Source organism: Podarcis tiliguerta (assembly GCF_965153285.1).
Source record: "Podarcis tiliguerta genome assembly, chromosome: 1".
Lineage (NCBI taxonomy): Eukaryota > Metazoa > Chordata > Lepidosauria > Squamata > Lacertidae > Podarcis > Podarcis tiliguerta.
This window is the reverse complement of record NC_139534.1, coordinates 57,764,504-57,783,162: the sequence shown is the minus strand read 5'-3', so window position 1 is coordinate 57,783,162 and position 18,659 is coordinate 57,764,504. Positions and strand designations below refer to the sequence as shown.

General features: G+C 44.0%; 1 protein-coding gene across 1 annotated transcript; it reads right to left on the bottom strand.

The window, feature by feature from the left end:
* Positions 1–1,697: 1,697 nt before the first annotated feature.
* Positions 1,698–9,174, bottom strand: CIMAP1A (ciliary microtubule associated protein 1A). Its single transcript, XM_083418019.1, has 7 exons — positions 8,890–9,174; positions 8,131–8,260; positions 7,479–7,676; positions 5,371–5,472; positions 4,460–4,581; positions 3,738–3,875; positions 1,698–2,297 (listed from the first exon to the last, which is right to left on the bottom strand). The coding sequence occupies exons 2-7, from the start codon at positions 8,237–8,239 to the stop codon at positions 2,208–2,210; spliced, it is 759 nt and encodes a 252-aa protein (XP_083274145.1). The 5' UTR covers positions 8,240–8,260; positions 8,890–9,174; the 3' UTR covers positions 1,698–2,207.
* Positions 9,175–18,659: the final 9,485 nt, after the last annotated feature.

Below are 18,659 nucleotides of genomic sequence, written 5' to 3'. Positions count from 1 at the left end.
CTAGTATTAGGCAAAGTGAGGCAGTTAGCTCAGCCAGTGCTAGGGAGATAGCAGCAACAATCCCACAAGCTGTTCCTGAGCCTTCAGCCCTCACCTGTTAAAGCATAGCTGTGCCACAGGATGTTACACACACCCCACCTGCCCAAAAAACCCAGCATGTTGCCCTTAGGTGCAGTAGAGGACACTATCTTGTTGCTAGTAGTGAAGTAAGATTCAGCTGCATGGAATGGAAGGAGCATCATTGTGTCTGCCTCAAGCAGCAAAACATGCCAGTCCTGGATATATATTAGGTAGTTTCTAAAGTCTTTCTTAGTAACCTTTGGCTGTTCTTATGAAAAGCAAATATTTGCTCCTGCATGTAAGACAATAGAGGCTGCTGCCCAAGGTTATAGTTGCTTCTTTAGATAGTTGCTTCTTTAGAACAAGTGAGCTAACTAGATCAGTATCAGGTTTTTGAGGTCAAAAAATCTTCCAGGAGCCTGTCTTCTGAAACCTCTGAATGAAGGGACAAGGCGGCAAGGCCCAGTTTGTGAACCCCTAAATGCATACTCCAGAGAGACATGCAGTGAATTGTAGCTCTTAGACAAGTGTACCTGTCCTGATACATGTGGTTGCAATAATGTTTGTCATATTCACCTCATATCTCTATGTGTACAGTACACCTAAAAATGCACTGGGCAAAATGAACCTTGGGTCACTGAAAAGCTAAGCAACCTTCAACTCAGGGATGCTGTCAAAAGATGCCGAATTCTTTGAAGTCACTATGATTTATTTATCATTTTTTAATGCCAGAAAATTAAAAGCACACTTCTCAGTTGGCTTCCAAGCCAGACAAACTTCGTAGCATGCCATTCCTGTTCTAGACTTAAAAGTTGTTGGCAGGGGTCAGTGCAACTAGATCAGGGCAAAATTACTGCTCAAAAGCTTCCTCCCATAGCCGATAGCCTTGCTGTCTCAAAGCAAGGCTAACGGTTTCTGTGTCAAGGGAAAGGGTTAAATGCCCCTCCCCTTTTAAAGCTCTGAAAAGAGATTGGGAGATCTGATTGCAGATATTCCACATCATGTGCTAGGAGGCTTTTGAAAAATAAATCTAAATAAAGAAGTTTATGCTTTTCTTTTGAAAGATATCTCAACTGACATTCTGTTGCTACAGCATGGTGAGAAAGAGTGTTTATTTGCTTTTTGCAGCAAAAACAATCTTGTAGCACCTTTAAAGACTAACAGATTTTATGGACTGTAGACCATAAAAGTTTTTGCCGTAATAAAGTTACTGTCTAAATTGTGGTCAAGTGGACAGAGTAGGGCTTGGAACAAGTTTCATGTGTGCTATGAGCTTATTGTGTAGCCTGGGGGGAAATAACAGGTGCAGAGTTGCTGTGAGGATGAACACAATAAATATAATGTACAAAGGATGATAAGGAGGGGGAACTGGTGAGATCCTGTTCCCCCTCAACACATTTGTGCAGGAGGGGATGCAACCATTCGCAGCGTCAATTATTTCAGCTGCTGTACCAGTATTAATGGGTGAGAATCCTGACTGAGCTGCAAGGCAATATTGTTATCACTATTACTGCCAGTTCTCTATGCAAAGGCTTAACATTCTACTTTCCAAGTTCAGAATATTCCTACAGTTTGAGTAGTGAACCCTCTCCATAAGAACTAATGTTTTATTTTATAGCTAGGACATGAAATAAACATTTTATTCCTGATTTATTTATTTATTTCGAAACACGTTTCTCAGCTGAAGATATGGAATATACAAAATACTTTTTATGTGAGTTATTGCAACAAACAAGTTCCATGAAATAATTCTGGATCAGGAACACAAGTAGCTTTTTTACACAAATACATATATATATTTAATATATATTGGATCCTACTTTATGAAGAATGGCACCGCTAGTTGTATACTAGTTGTCAGAATGCCGACATGCATTTAGATATGTATTCCTTGGGCTCAAAGAGTAGGGCAAGTGTGAGCTGCGCTTTGTCTTCCTCACAAGAGGGGCTTATGGCATATCCCTTCATCAGAGGACAGAACTTCAGTCTTGAATGGTAATCAGTTTCTGAATATTTTAAATGGTCCTTTAGCTCTGGTATTTGTAAAAAAATGCAGTTAAACAGCTGGTGGTTAACTGTGTTAAAATGTGGAGGAACATGATATAGAAATATCAGTAGAAAAACCATTTTCTGTACAAGGGATGAATTCAGCAGACGTCCACAATCAGCGGTGTTGTGTAGTCGGAGTGCCTGATTCCAAAAGTGACAACTGGAGCACAAGATTTGAGCAATGATACCTAGAAACAGAAGGAGTGTAAAATATATTAGGTGAAACAGGCTAGGCTTCTGCTAACAGATTATTGATTTTGTTCCTTGATCTCTGTGTTCTGCTTAACAGAACAGGCTGCTTCCTGCTGGTTTACTGAGTAAGAAGCATTTTAAATGGAATGTTAAGTGGAAGAATTAAGTACAGATAATTAATAATTGCAGAGCACAACTAGGGCAGTGTTTCATAAAATACTGCTGGAGGAGCTAGATGAATATCCTGGGGATTGTGGACCCCTGGAGATAAATAGTAATTTCAGCATCTTGTTTTTTCTGGTCTGAGTAACTTCATATGCAATTAAGTAGCACCATGGTTGATTCTGGAAATGGAGTGTGTACAGTTTCAAGATCCAGCAGCACACACTTGCAAACAAAATTTCATGTGATTTTCATGTTCACCAGGTCACAAAACCCCCAAACTGCTTTGCACACACCTGTAGTAGTCTCAGGGGCTTACAAAGTGGGGGGCGGAGGGGGCGAATCGCTCGGGGGGGGGGGGTTTGACAAGATGGCCCCTGCCTCCCTCCAGCTGTAGAGCAGCTGAGGGCGCGTGCAGTCAGTAAGGGCTGCCTCTCGCATGGCGACCGTACAGGCTGCCGCGCGTGCACACTCCATAGGGATGCCGCTGCACGAGAGAGGCAACCCGTATGGACTGCGCATGTGCGGCATCCTGTATGGTCGCCACACATGCGCAGTCTGTACAGATGTTGCGCGTCTGTCACTGGGTGGTTCGCCCTGCCCCTCGGTGTCCTGCCTCGGGTGCCGGAGAGGGTTCTTCCACCACTGAGTAGTCTCACTATGTTCCCAGTCTGTCAAACCATGTGTTAGGCAGCAGAAGAGACTGGTCTGTTAAACTATAGTTTGCATTACATCCAAACCAGGAAATTGGCCTAAGCATACCATGTAAATCAGGACTGCAAACCACTGCTTGTTCTCGGTTTACACTCCTGGCTTGTAGAGAGCTTTAAAGCTATACTTTAGACATCATGGCAAACTGTCATTCAACAATACAGAAAGTTTCTCTAACAGCCAGCTGCATAAGGAGAGGAGGGACTGCTCCAATTCATTGCTTGCTCCTGAGCCAACAAACCATGGTTTCTTGAAGCAGAAATGTGATGTCCCAATCAGACCTGTGTGACAAATGGAGCAATCTAGATAAAGACAATCACTAGTAATTATTTGCATGGGCCATAACAAGTTGATGGTTTGGTAATTACGTCTAATAAAAATGAACAGGGTTGCTAAGCTACCTATGACCAGCTCCTAACTTCTGTTTCTGTAATGTTAGGACAAACATTTCCTTCACCTCACATCCCACGATTTCAGGCTCTGTTGCCAGGAAAGGAGAATATTGGTACATGGGAATAATAATTGCTGAAAACAATTAAGAATGAAAGGAAGCTGCTTCTCACCTTTCCTACACTATAGTCTGCAGGCCCAGGTGTTTTCCCAGCTCTTAGACCCTTGCTTCGACTGCCCATGGAATACTTGGGCGCTCTCTTTTTGTAGATGTCTGTATCGGGCTTATGATATGCAGCAGGACCAGGGGTCTGTAAGAGAAGGAACAGGATTCCCATAGATGAAGTAATAATACAACCCATATCTCCTAATTTCCCAGGAAAATTGAGCAGCTCCCTGTGTTACACCAAAACACATTGAATATAGTTTCTACCGTGGCAACACTTTACTTCTCTCACTAGTTGTCTTCCGCTCCCCAATGATTTATCAGTGCAGTTGTAAAATAAAAAAGCAAATATGAAAATAGGACCTGCCATTGAGTTGTTTTCTTTTAAGAACACGTGGAAATTAGTGTAAAAGATGTTGCACAACTGAAGCCAAAAAGTAGGGGTAAAACAAGATTAAAGGCGTTGCAAAAAGTTTGGTAAAATGACCATGACAAGAGCGAACAGTGCATCACAGCCAGATTTCTATCTGCTCCTGAATGAGTAATTTTAGCATTAAGACCCCCCATGAAAGAGAACAAATTGGCTCTTTGTCACTAGTAACCAGCAGTATACATTAAACTGTTAAATCAAGATTAGAAAAAATCTCAGAAAAATGGACCAGAGCAGGCACAACTTTGACTATTGGTAACCAAGAGAGAAACAAGGCAGGACATGAAGCAGCAGTCTACCTTATGCAAGTCTTCATCGAAACGCCCAAGCTTACTCCTCCCTGTCATGGAGTAAGAAGGGCCGGCGGGGGTGGCCGCTGTGTGCGGCCCAAGGACCTCAGGCATGGTGTAAGCGCTGGGACCTGAAAGAGGAACATGTGGACCGTGGGGAGGAGCACCAGAGACTTCCAGCAGAGCCAGAGGAGGAGGGAGGTAATGGCTGGGGTGCAAAGAGCTACTTCAGATTGGCCTAAGTACTTGGGAATACCACCTAGGAAACTTTTGACTGTTTTCCTTCGAAGAGGTGTGGAGAACCATTGGTCTGCCAGATGTTGCTGAACTACAGCTCCCATCATTGCTGGGGTTGATGGGAGCTGTAGTTCAGCTACATCTGGAGGGCCAAAGCTTCCCCACACCTGTCTTAGAACATCGAACCATCACAATACAGTATCTCAGAAATTGCTTTTCAGTGCCTCCTCCATTTCAAAAGAGTTTTCTTAATTTTATTTTCCTCCAGAGGCTCTGTGCACATTCTCTCCAGCGCTCAGGTTCACAGGTCAAAACATAAAAAGCTATTTCCCACTTCCACCAAGTCTATCCTTTAACTGCAAAGGCTAGGAGCTCTTCTTTTCATAATTTGTGAATGGTGATATCTTAGCAAGCTAATAATACCGGGTTAGCATGATGCCAGCCACCCATAGCCTGACCACCATGAGAGAAGACCTTTCTGAATGGCAGAAGCGTAACACTACACCCCTAGGCTCAGACATGCGCATGTAAGTCCTGCTGAACTTGCTCCCAAGTAAACATGCATAGACCTGAGCTAATGCGCTGTGTTTCATCATTGATAAATTTCTTAAGACAACCTATGTTTGATGCCTTCCAGCAACAACAGCAAAGCAAAGAACAAAACCATAAGGAATAAGCCTTACCTGGTGTGGCGTCTACTTTGTAACCACGAGTCCTGAATGACATAGAATGTGCAGGAGCATTTTGATAAATTATTTTCCGTGACTTCTCTGGTGAGTAAGAGGCTAGGTAGATGGGAAGGCAATGGATGCAATTAGGTTAAAGCTTATTTTTCACCATGCCAAAATCGCTGCTATGTCCTAAAGCCTCTGAAGGGCTGTCTACAGTTTTGTTAATTAAAAAGTTAACATTCTGCGCGCAGGGAGGGTAAATCCCTCATCACATTTTGACTAAGGCATGTGAATTAAAATGCAGGATGAATGTACATTTTGCATGATTTATTCTGATTGCAAATGAGACCGCGGTTGGATGAATATAAAACAGCAGATACAGAAGGAATAGAATGTAGAGTGGGAAGCAGGGCTGCTGTTGGGAGTTGCAGAGACAACAGGTGTTTTCTGGATCTCCTGCTCTTAACTTTAATTCTATGGCACTCAGGCCCTCTTCAGCGTGTGGTGCTTGTAGGACCCCAGCCACTCACCATCTTAGTTTCTTCATATAAATTACCTTATGCATATACATACCCACTGCCTTGTTTTCGGGAGAAGAAAAGGCTAAGGAGGAAACACCACACAAATCCTGAGTGGAGTCCCTAAGATGGTTGGACGGCGTCTTGTATGCCTCCTTCTGGCAATTCCTGCAGCCAAGCTGGTGCCAAACGTATTGCTCTGCTTTCCTTTGGACCACATCACTGAGGCTGAGAGGGGGTGGGTCTTGTTTTCTGGGCAGCTCAGGACCTCCACACACACTGCCCAGGCTTGTACCCCAGGGAGGTCACTGTGGTGCTGCTAATGCAGCAAAAACAGCATAGGAGGCAGCAGTTATGAGTTACCGGTCTCTGCAGCCACAGCAGGCGCTGTGATTCTCTGGCAGTTTGACTTCACCCCCTGAGGAGCATTCCATTGTCTCTCTAGACAGAAGGATGCCAAAAAAATGTGTGTTTTGTGCAAATTTGTGCCACAGAACTGTCCCTGGTACAAAGGGTGTATGCACTGGTGGACGAAAAAGTATCTATGTCCCTGCGAGCTGGCAGGAAACTGGGTGTCCCTTCTGTGGCCAATGAGGTGAAGTGACTGCCGCAGGTGGTTGAATTTGCCAGGGCAGCAGAACCTGATGCTGATATTTCTCCCACCCGTCCCCGTTTTGGATCTAGATCTTCTCTGACCCCTTCTTCCCAGGCAGGGCAGGGGCACCATTTTGGGGCCTGGCTCAGATGCCAAAATGTTGTGAGCTGGCTCTGGGAGGGGGCAGAGGTGTGCAGGGAGAGGAGAGGGAGAAGTTCTGTTGTGCAAGTGGAAATCCTTAGGCTAGTTGAACTAGTTGAGTCACAATGGCTATCAGCCCCAGCAAGCAGGGCCCAAGTGACTAGAGACAATGCAAACTGTAGCTCAGCAATATATGGAGGGTCAATATATGGTCCCCACTCCTGCACTAGTGGAAGAACTTCTTTGGATTCTGCCCAAAGCAGCTTACCCAAAATTGACACGGCAGAAAATAAAAAATACCACCAAAAAACAAGACACAATGCAGCCTAAACTGAGAAATAAGACAAAATTCAACCTAAAGCCAACAGGAGCATGCGAGATGTGCCCGATGTTGTGGCAAGATTTGAGGACACTTTTGACAAACATCCAGATGCAGCCTTTGACAGAGCTTTTTTATTCTCTAAAAATAATCAGGCACGTTGAAACTGAACGAACAGTTGGATTACTATAAAAGATACAGGAGGAAATGATTAACAATAGGACCCACAAAGGGGAGGAGGGAAGTCCAGGAGATTCTATGGAACCTTATAACGTATGTTGGATATGTGATTGTAAAACTTGAAATTGAAAAACCAAATAAATAAATTTACAAACAAGAAACTGAACAAACAGAATCAGTCCAGTCTCTGTCTGAGCAAGCAACTCATATGGATTATTTAATCTGAGGATGACACCGCATGTTTTTCAACGTAGCCATAAGAAATCATTCCAAAGGCCAGTTTTGGAACGATGCACCCAAACTCTGCCTTAGTCTTGGGTTAGCAGATGTCGTCAACATATACCTTGGATGGGTGCCTATTACTCACCAGGACCTGGGGTAACCTCCTTTTTCACTCTGAATCGACCACCCATTGTATAAGACGGAGCCGATTGCCTTCCTCTGTTTGTCATATAGCCCTGCACATCATAAGGACCTGGAACTCTGTCTTTGCTGGATGGGGGCTTTGCGCCATACATACTGTAGGCAGGGGCTTTCCTTTTGGTAGGGATGTGTGAGATATAACCTGAAAAAGGACAGACACATTTCATGCCACAGAGCTCAGGAGTAAGGCGTTGCCTCTGACTGGTTGCAGTTCTCCAGTATCTCAAAGACAAAGGACATTCCTGGCCCTGCTTCCTTAGATCATTTAGTCCGAGACACGAGGGATTGAAAGATATGTTCTCCTATGATGATGCAGCTGATCTCAGTCATTTCTAGTTGTGGGGCACCAGGGCAGCTGAGAGGGACAGGGTACAGAGGGTACTGGTGTCCCCGGCCAAGAGCCAGCAGTGGACCCAAGTATCTAAGAGTTTCTACATGCCCCCAAAGGGAAAATATGTACCGGAATATGGAGCTCCCCCACCCCTGATCAATTTCTGTGAGGTGGGCCAGCCTGGCAGACTGCTCCTGCTGTCCAGCACTTTTTTTTTTGCATCAACGTTTTAAACCCCACTATACTTCTGTTTCCATTTGCTTACCTGTTGCTCCCGGTATGTTGTACTTGGGCCCAGGGCTGGAATACTGGGCCATGACTGGTCCTCGTGGACGATGGGGCCTCCATGTGCCCACCCAACCTCCATTACTCATGATGGCAGCCTAGTCTAAAGCCTAAGAAATGAAGAACACAGAGCGAATTTGTGTAAAGGTTAGTTTGGATACATCCTCCTGGGGGAAAACTTAGGGTAACTCTATTGTACCCTGCACTGAGCTGGCAGGATCTATAGCTAGCTATTAACATGACTGTTACCAATTCAGTAGAGTCTCATTGTATTATCTGGGTTGTATTGGAGATAGAAGTACCAAGAACGGAAGAATTAGGCCTCTCCTGCATAAGAAGTGCCAACTGGATCATGCCAGCTGCTCATCTTGTCCAGCATCCTGTTCTCACAGTGGCCACCATTTATTGTGGGAAGGTGCTCTTCATGCATCCAAGATCTTTTGTAGAGTCCACATGGCATAGTTGTCGTCATCAAAATACCAGCCTGTATTTCTCCCTCTCTTTAATCTGGATTTACCTTTCCTGGGAGAAACCCAGTAAATAAATAAATAGAAAACCTTGTGTTGCTGATTACCAGTTTGCACTATCTAAGTGATCCGTTTACAGTATTAAACCCCCGCCCAGAATCAGCCATCGACTTCCAAAAGAGTCAGGTAACTAACTATATAGCACATGAAACAGAGGAAAAAATGGATATAAACTAAAACAATTCTTAAATGGCCACTGAGTGCTAATTCACCTTCTTTTGCCCTTGGAGATTTAACTGATGTGGGCAACAGTGTTTTCTGCAGGATATTTCCTTGCTGTCTGTCAACAGGGCTGTGGACAGTTTAAGGAGAAGATGGAATTCTGAACAGGCAGAACCCATCTCTGTTTGCAGGGATTTATCCTTCCCTTCCTGTGAAGAACCTTCATGAAATTGCCATAGAAACAGACAATTGCCCTTCATAGTACTTCTGGGTGTTCTAGAACACCAGGTTTGACTCTTAGGAAAGCCTGGGCTGTGTGTGTGTCATGATGAGAATTAGAGTCAAATCACATAGTCTGTGGAAGATCCTTGGCTGGATCTCCAAATATATTTTTCTTTTGCTAAAAGCAACCGGGGATTTTGATTGGCACACTGCATAGGAGAAGGAGGGGAATTAATTCGCTCCTCTCCCATGCCAGCTAATGATGCAGGCAGCCTTGTAAGTTAAAATTTCAGGTATGAAAATCTCTGAGAATGAATAGAATATCTGAAAATAGTGCACATTGAAAATACACAATCCTAATTCAGGCATACCTGTCAGGGAGCCATAAATCAGCAATAAATCACACAGAGTACCTAGTGTTTACTCTTTATTTGAAGAAGCAAGGCCTGCTCAGAAGAGCCAGGCCTAATGAGCACAGCAACTCTTCTCAGTAGGTCTTGCCCCTATGAGGCAGTTGTGGAGGCTGAAGGTCGCTGCCTTCCCACAGATGTATGAATCTCATCCTCCCCCAGGTCCTTCTCAAGCAATCTGAAACTATGCTGGCACGCCTGTCTCTGCTCCTCTGTCTTCAGACCTCTTCTGGTCCTGGGAGATTGTGGGGAGGAGAGCTTGTTGCAGCAGGAGAGGGAGACATCTGCCTTTCTTCACCAGCCTGACTCATATCTGCCTCTTGGCCTCCCTCCTCTCCTGCTTCAGATTCTGATTTTGGACTTCCCTCTGCCACAGCCTCTTCCTGAACAATAAACCATGTTACCTCTTCAGCTTCCGACACGCACTGGCAGAGGAAGGGGGTGGTGACATCGCCCCCCGCCCCCCAGGGACACTCACCGTGGGCTTGCCCCGCCCCCAGAGATGGGTAGCCCTGCCCCCACAGCCAGCTAGCTCCACCCCCGGGTGCACCTCTGTGACAATACCTCAGAGATCTTGTGGGTTCAGTTCTAGACCACCGCAATAGAGTGAATATCACAATAAAGCAAGCCACACATTTTTTCTTTTTGTTTCCCACTTTCAGTGGGGCCCCAGAACTGATGAGCAATTATGCCCCACGCAAAGTGAATATGATGGCATTGTTGACAAGCTTGCCTTTGGTTCCAGCAACTGCCTGTTGACCTGAAACCAGCCATGTTGGGATATTGGTTCCCCTTCATAATACTGATGGCTTTTGTTTCATTTCAGGTTCACATGTAGTCATCAAGCCAAAATCACTGTCTCTATCACTAGATTGCCCTACAGCTGCTCTGGATACATTGGAACATTGGATATGTGTCCAGGGCAGCTGTTTATCAGCTCTATCTGGTACGCAGACTGAGACCCTACCTGTCTCGCCAGAGTGGTGCATGCTCTAGTTATCTCTCGCTTGGACTACTGCAATGCGCTCTATGTGGGGCTACCTTTGAAGGTGAGGAACTACAGCTAATCCAGAATGCGGCAGCTAGACAGGTGACTGGGAGCGGCCGCCGAGATGACATAACACCAGTCTTGAAAGACCTACACTGGTTCCCAGTACATTTCCGAGCACAATTCAAAGTGTTGGTTCTGACCTTTAAAGCCCTAAACGGCCTCGGTCCTGTATACCTGAAGGAGCGTCTCCACTCCCATCATTCAGCCCGGACACTGAAGTCCTCCTCCAAGGGTCTTCTGGCAGTTCCCTCGCTGCGAGAAGCCAAGTTACAGGGAACCATGAAGAGGGCCTTCTCGGTAGTGGCGCCCGCCCTGTGGAACGCCCTCCCATCAGATGTCAGAGAAAAACAACTACCAGACTTTTAGAAGACATCTGAAGGCAGCCCTGTTTAGGGAAGCTTTTAATGTTTAATAGACTATTGTATTTTAATATTCTGTTGGAAGCTGCCCAGAGTCGCTGGGGAAACCTAGCCACATGGGCGGGGTATAAATAATAAATGATGATGATGATGATTGTGGAATGGATTCTATCACAAGTGCTATCATTGACATGTAGAAATAAATTGATTGACTTTCAATTGCCTTCCACCTTTTGGCACAGTAGGGAAATTGAGACAGTAGGGATCATTCTGTCCAACAGCTTTCTATCTAACCTCACCCCCCTTTGCCACTTTCCCCCATGCTGAGGCACAAACAGAAGGCTCTCACCCCTGCCCCCCTTTCCCCCAGCTGGGGATGCCAACTGGCTGGGGAAAAAGACCTTTGCTGCTCCTGTGCAGGTTCTTCATTATGGGTACATATGGGAAGCCACAACTGGTCAAATAAAAATAAACAAACATGAAAAAACCTGCACCTGCAGTTGTCACCACAAATGCAATTCCCATGCATGTTCCAAATCATTTCTCAAATTAAATTGAATATGTTGATTCTGTATGTTCATGCAGACAATTTCTGTATTTTACAAGGTTTGAACTGAAGTTTACTTTCACGCAGTGGCGTAGCGTGGGGGGTGCAGGGGGGGCCCTCCGCACCGGACGCAACATCTGGGGGGGGGGCGCGCTCGCACTCGCAGCTCTCTGCCCCTACCTGGCTCACTCACTCTCTCTCACTGCAGTGCTGGCTGTGCAAATCCGATCCGAGCCGCCGCCCACTATGGAGGGGAGGGTGCCAGGCGTGCGGTGCAGTGCTGTGCGGTGCGGAGAGAGAGTGAGGGACTATCTGGGGGAGGGACAGTGCAACGGGGGGGGGGGGGCAAATTACTTGCCTTGCCCCGGGTGCTGAAAACCCACGCTACGCCACTGCTTTCACGTATTGCAGACTTAAGACAGAGCCAAGATGGTGAAGGAACAGTGGTCAGAATTCACCTTTGTTACCTCCCCATGCTCCTGGAACTGGCAGAGTTACCCAGACTCACACCAATTACCGTCTTTTTCCATATTGAATTACTTGTAGTGGATAAGCCGTTGTATTACCTCCGTTACTTGCAAGATTGAAAATGAAACTCCTTAAAAGTATTATCAGCCATACAGCACTACATGTTACAGAGACCCAAATTGCTGCTATAACTGCTGGAAAACACACAAAGATCGTTTGTAATTTACCTGAATGCAACAAGATAAGGAATTTTAATGAAACGTGAAGCTTGAATTATTCAGGAATATTATAAAGAGGTTTCTCATTGGTTTTGAACAGCATGATGAATATACTCTAAAGGAAGGATAGGGCTTGATCAGTGAAAGCAGAAAGAGAAAAGGGTGCATCATTCAGTGAGCAGTACTGGGCAACTGCTGCTGGCAGATGCCTGCAATGTTATTGAAGATTTCCTTCGAATTGTCAGCACATCTTCAGTATATCAGCCTGAAATTAAAAGGGCAGAAGAAAATTTAGCATAAAGTCCTCTCAACATAGCAATATGGGATAAGTTCACATCTTCGCAGATTACCCTCACCATTGTTGTGTTAGTCTTTTATATATATATATTTTCAATTTTTACAAATCGAAATAGACATTTTACAAACTTATTGATATCCAATGACTTCCCCTCTTCTCTTTCCATGGTTCGTTTTACATATCTTCCATTCCTGCATATTTTACTATAACCATTCAAATCAATTTTCCATTTTTACACCATTCAAACATTAATTACACTGTTGAATTTATCTTAACGCTACCAGCGTTTTTGGGGTTTTGGACCAAAGCTCACAATTTAAAAAAGAACTATTACAAAACAAGGATAAACTCTTGTCTAGAATGTATAACTTTCTATTGCAATGGGAAACAAAAGACGGACTAGTGAAAGCTTCAGTGACCCACTGGGCAATGGATATAGGACACAATATGGATTTGAAACTCTGGAAAAGAGATTTGAAATTTACTGCATGTTACACATTGAAAGAGAACTATCTGAAAATGATTCATAGGTGCTACTCAACTCCGAGTAGGTTGGCTAAGATGTATAAAGTACAATCAGATATGTGTTGGAAATGTAAAGAAAAGGAGGGGACCATTTTTCATACGTGGTGGACATGTAAAAAGGTAAAAGAATATTGGGAAATGATTTATAACAAGTTGAAAAAAATGTTTAAAATTACCTTCCCCAAAAGACCAGAGTCCTTTTTATTAGGAATAACCCAGAAAGAAATTCCTAGGTGTCAGAAAATCTTGTTTATGTATGCAACAAGAGCAGCCCATGTTTTGTTAGCCAAAAAATGGAAAATGAGCGAGGTCCCAGATAAAGAGGATTGGCAACTTAAGATGTTAGAATATGCAGAACTTGCAGGTTTAACATATAGAACAAGAGAGCAAGAAGAACATATGTTTAAAGAAGAGTGGAGAACATTGACTGAGTATACGGAAAATAATTGTACACCACTGTTGTGGTAGTTTTGACCTAGTGCTATTGGAGCACCATGCCTTGTGTCCAGTGGCGGAGCTTCATGCTCTGGCACTGGGGGGCAGAGAGCAGGCGGGGGCGGGGCTGGCCACCTGCGAGGGCGTGGTGCCCAGCGCTGGCGGGGGGGGGCAGATGCGATGGCCGGGGCGGTGCGCTCCCCCCCCCACTCCTCTTCCTCCGCCAGTGCTTATGTCTACATGACGGATGCTGGGATGGCCACACACCTGTTCACATGTTCCTTTACAAAAACTTGCTGATATTATATCTAACACAAGTTTTCCTGTTTTGAGCCTGGCACCAGCTCCTGCCACCGCCTAGGATGGCACTGCAGACCACATGGGGCTAGGTTGCACCCAGTCCAGCGGTCCAGGATTTCGCCATTCTCTAGTAGATAGAAAACTCGTTCTAATTTTTAAACATTACTCAAGTCCCTGGAAACCTGTGTGATTCTACATTCTTTCATGTTCAGTATGTGGACGTTAGCATGATTTTTCTTAATTGAATAGCATTTGTGAAAATGTTACGACGACCCGTCAGAGTTAAGGTTCAACTGCAAGAAAAGCAAGGACATTTTTAAAAAATAGAAAAAGAAGATTACCGCTAGATCCACCAAAGCCAGTTTGTGGAGCAAAGACAACTCGGATACACTTGCTCTCATTTTAAATGCACCACTTATTGCATGGACGTCACTTGTGTACTTTGAAAGTTCTTCCTGAAACACCGAATCCGATTTAAAAAGCCCTTTCTGCACAATGTTATTGACAGCGATACAAGAAATCAAGCCTAGGTTAAAAGAAAAAGAAGAGCTGAAGAGCAAGTGATTTGAAAATTACATTTTTTTACACATATTTTATTTCATGCCTTAGGAGTGTAAAATTAATAACAGTGATGCAGTGGCTTAACAATTAATCCTTCTTCCCAAGCGACCTCTGCAAATTGTAGCTCTGTGCGGGATAATGGGGTCTCCTAATGACTCTCAGCACCTTTAATAAACTACAGCTCCCAGAATTCTTTGGGGAAAGCTGTGACCGTTTAAAGTGGTATCATAATGCTTGTATGGTGTGAATGTTGAGCCAGTCGCTTTCTCACACACTCTAATCTATCTCATAGGGTTGTCGAGAGGATAAAATGGTGGTTTTTCCTCAGGTTTTAAGGAAGGAAGGGGCTGGCTCTTCTTAAGGTTCTGTTTATTTTCACTGCCAATCTCTGGCTTTGATCACACACTTTTACCCAGCTGTCAAGCGTCCCTTATTTGGCGGGACAGTCCCTTATCCCAGCGCCATGTCCTGCTGCTGTCCCTTATTGATGATGTCCCTTAAATAAGCTACTGAAGCTAATGGGGCCCTTTCTATGTCCAGCTGTCCTTTGTCAACAACAAATTGTTGCTGTTTTTTTGTGTTGAATATATGCTATATGGTAATTTATGGACCTAATAGGTATCTAAAGCCATTTGCACGCAACAAAATATGTATTTTATCAAAGTAATTGTTGATCCCTTATTTTGGCTGCTGATCCCTTATTTTCGAGGCTGCTGGTCCCTTATTTTCAAATCTGTAAATTGACAGCTATGCTTTTACCTTCATCTTAAAGAGACATAAACAGTATTGGTGATACTTACCAGAGTTGCAGCCACATGGCAGGGAGAGGAGCAGAAAGACAATGGCTGCCTTCATAGCTGCAAGGACAAAGGAGTGCTCCCTGGGAATAGTCAAAAGGCTCTGTGACTTTCTTCGGAACCTCAGACATGCAGCCGAGAGAAATATATAGGAGCCAGCCAGCAACACTGACTCCTCCCTCAATATGGCATGGCAGTTTACAAGACTTCTTTGGCTGTTTTTGTTTCTAAACAGCATGCACTCACTCCGGAGCCAGAGGGAGCTGGACTTTAAAAGACTGAAACCCATTGCTAACATGCAACGTATCATTTTGTTGCTTTGTAACAGTTATTGTCTATAGCTAAATGTTTAGAAACCAAGTTCTGCAAGTAAAAAAAAAAATTAAACTTATTTACTGGGGTGAAGAGGATTTATTTCTACACAAGCGTCAGATCAGAGACTTTCTGCTGACGCTATGAAACAGGATCTTGGCCATCGGCGGATTAATGCAACACTATACTTTCCCTTCTAGCTATGCTTTATATTTCACATGCAGCTAATTGTGGAAAAATAGTGCCTCAGCACTAGTAAAGGCTCTCGTGTTGAAGCAGCCGATATTATCAATTTTGTACTGCTCAGGTATGAAGCCTCTGAATTATTCCATTGCAGTACTTCAGGACAAAAATCAAAACAGATGCATTTTTAATAATAATAATAATAATAATAATAATAATAATAATAATAATTTAAGACAATGCATTCAGCAGCTGGACAGGATGACTCTCTGTTGTATGATATGATCCCGCAATGGTTCTTATATACTTAGCTCAGGGGTCGGCAAGGCTTACCGGGCATGGGCCGGATCACTCCTGTGGAGATCCTCCGTGGGCTGGACCGGCGCAGCATGACGCCGGAAATTGCGTCTGCGCATGTCCACGGCACCAGAAGTAGCTTCTGCACATGCCCAGATGCCTAAAATCGTGCCTTCACAGAAGCGATTTCCGGCGTCTGGGCATGCGCAGAAGCGATTTCTGGCTCTGCAGAAGAGATTCCCTGCACCACGCTGTGCCAGTTTAGTGCAGCATGTGGGGACTTGCCAAGCAGACGGCTCGGTTCAGGGGCAGCTCGTGGGCTGGTTAAACAGCCTCCGTGGGCTGCTTCTGGCCCATGGGCTGCAGGATGGGAACCCCTGATTTAGCTGGTGCTCAAGTCCCTGCTCAGTCCAAAAGGCTTACTGGCTATCCTTGAATCAGTTGCTACAGCTCAGAGAAACCTACCTTCCAGGGCCGTTGTGAGGGTCAATGGGGAGGAGAACCAAATATGTCACTTTGAGCTGCATGGAGGAAATTAATAAAAACACTTTTGTTGTGTTCTCTGCAAGCGGAGGCCGAACAACGCATGTGCGCACATGTGCGAAGTGATGTCATGATATCATGTTGAGCACACCGCTGGGCACCCACAAACTGGGGCCCAAGTTGGCGCCTCTGCCTCAGAGATATTGTGGGTTCAGTTCCAGACCACCACAACAAAGTGAATGTTGTAATAAAGATAGTCACATTTTTTTGGTTTCCCAGCGCATCCAAAAGTCATGTTTACACTATACCGTGGTACCTCTGATTAAGAATTTAATTTGTTCCAGAGGTCTGTTCTTAACCTGAAACTGTTCTTAACCTGAGGTACCACTTTAGCACCCCCATCCTCTTAAGGAGCAATATCTGTGACGTGCAATACAATGAGGCACGCCTGTACTTTGGCAACCACTTAATTGCCTGAGAAAAATTCATTTAAAGATGTTCAGAATAGATAAACTGAACTATGCATCTATGAAAATACCAGAAAACCTTTAAATGTATAGATATTGCATTGCAAAACGAGACAAGCAGGCTAGCAGATGGCATTTTTTGTTTTTAAGGGTCTTGTCCCCTCACACTCATATTGCAACATTGGAGAAAGAGAAGAACAAAGTGTTTTTCTGGTTCTGCTTAGCTGGTTCTGGGGAGAGTGAAAACACAGCTATGTACCCCCCAAGATGAAGAAAGGTGCACATGGTTTTTAAAGCGAAACGGGACTTTAACATTGTACTCAACATCCCATACGATCAGCACCCCATGCTTCTTCCACAATTTCTTTATAGTCTGATTCAGGGCACGTCCCTATATTCCAAAGCTCTCAGCAGCAGGTGGAAGGAGACTGACGGATTGCACAAGGTCCCAGAAACTCCACACAAGGCTTACACACATGGCAAAATGGAGCTTAGCCTGACTCAGAATGGAGACCTTGAAGATGCATTCCTATTGGTTAAATGTCTTGTGGTGATCTCGTAGAGGGGTCATACCATGTGGCCGTAGAGGGTCCATGTGGCCTTTAAACTCTTCCCAGCCACAAAAGAACAGCTGTTTCTGGAGAGGATGGTTGGGATTAGAGAAATGGCTGAAGGGAGGCTTTGAAGAAACACACCCACAGTCCCCAAATTGGGATGGTCTAGACATGAGCTAGACATACAGCATGTTTTTGCCCTGGGTGACTGATGACAGGTTTCTCAACTTGCTTTTATCCAGCCCTCCATATTTACTGAATGTAGTACAAAGCTGTTAAAATAAAAGAATTTCTCAGATTCAGCAGAATGGATCATTTAGTTTCCGTCTTTAAAACAATTTTTCCATTTCTATCATATGTAAAAGAAAATTAAAAAATAATGCCTGAGGAAAAAAAATGTATATTAACGTGGTACCTACAAAATAACAATGCAGAAGGCCCCAGATAAACTTCCCTGTTCTAGAAACAATACTGACTACAAATCAATAGGAAAAAATATACATATAAATCTTTTAATAACCTACATGATTTAGAAGCAGCATTTGTGTTAGCAATTCTATCCCTGTACAGTGGTACCTCAGGTTACATACGCTTCAGGTTACAGACTCCGCTAACCCAGAAATAGTGCTTCAGGTTAAGAACTTTGCTTCAGGATGAGAACAGAAATCGTGCTCCAGCGGCGCAGCAGCAGCAGGAGGCCCCATTAGCTAAAGTGGTGCTTCAGATTAAGAACAGTTTCAGGTTAAGAACAGACCTCCGGAACAAATTAAGTACTTAACCCGAGGTACCACTGTATTGAGATGCATTGTCTTCAGATTTCATTCATATATGCACATAATGAAGTACACATTTAGAATGTTACTACACTTAAAGAGAATTATCGAGGGGGAACTAATGAAAGACACAAAGTGCAAAACTAAGGGCATCTGAATCAGGTTTCTCAGCTGCACAGAATGCACATTAAATTTGACTTGCGAAAGTGACATATTTCATTTCATTCTTTACGTGCACATTTTCTCCTTCCACCAAGAAATACACATAACATTCCAGCCTCCTAAACCAGGCAGGCAGGCTATGCAAAGAGAAAGTTGTTTTCTCAGGACTATCCAGTGAATAAATGGCCACGTAGGCATAGCCAAAGAAGAGAAAATGCATCAGAAGATAAAAATAAGACACACAAAATTTGCACATGCTCATTTATATATATAGATATACATTTAGAAACAAATGCAATTATTTAATGGGAAATATAATGCATTCCATCCTAGGGGTTAGACACTAACCAGGTGATCGGTGTGTTTGCTCTACAAGTGCTGTGTGCTCACAGTGTGCT

Coding starts and splice junctions, on each gene's coding strand:
- CIMAP1A (XM_083418019.1), bottom strand. CDS start 8,239: ATGAGTAATGGAGGTTGGGTGGGCACATGGAGGCCCCATCGTCCACGA. Junction 5,473..7,478: donor GGAGGTTACCCCAGGTCCTG/GTGAGTAATAGG, acceptor CCATCTACCTAG/CCTCTTACTCACCAGAGAAG. Junction 3,876..4,459: donor TCGATGAAGACTTGCATAAG/GTAGACTGCTGC, acceptor CTTCTCTTACAG/ACCCCTGGTCCTGCTGCATA.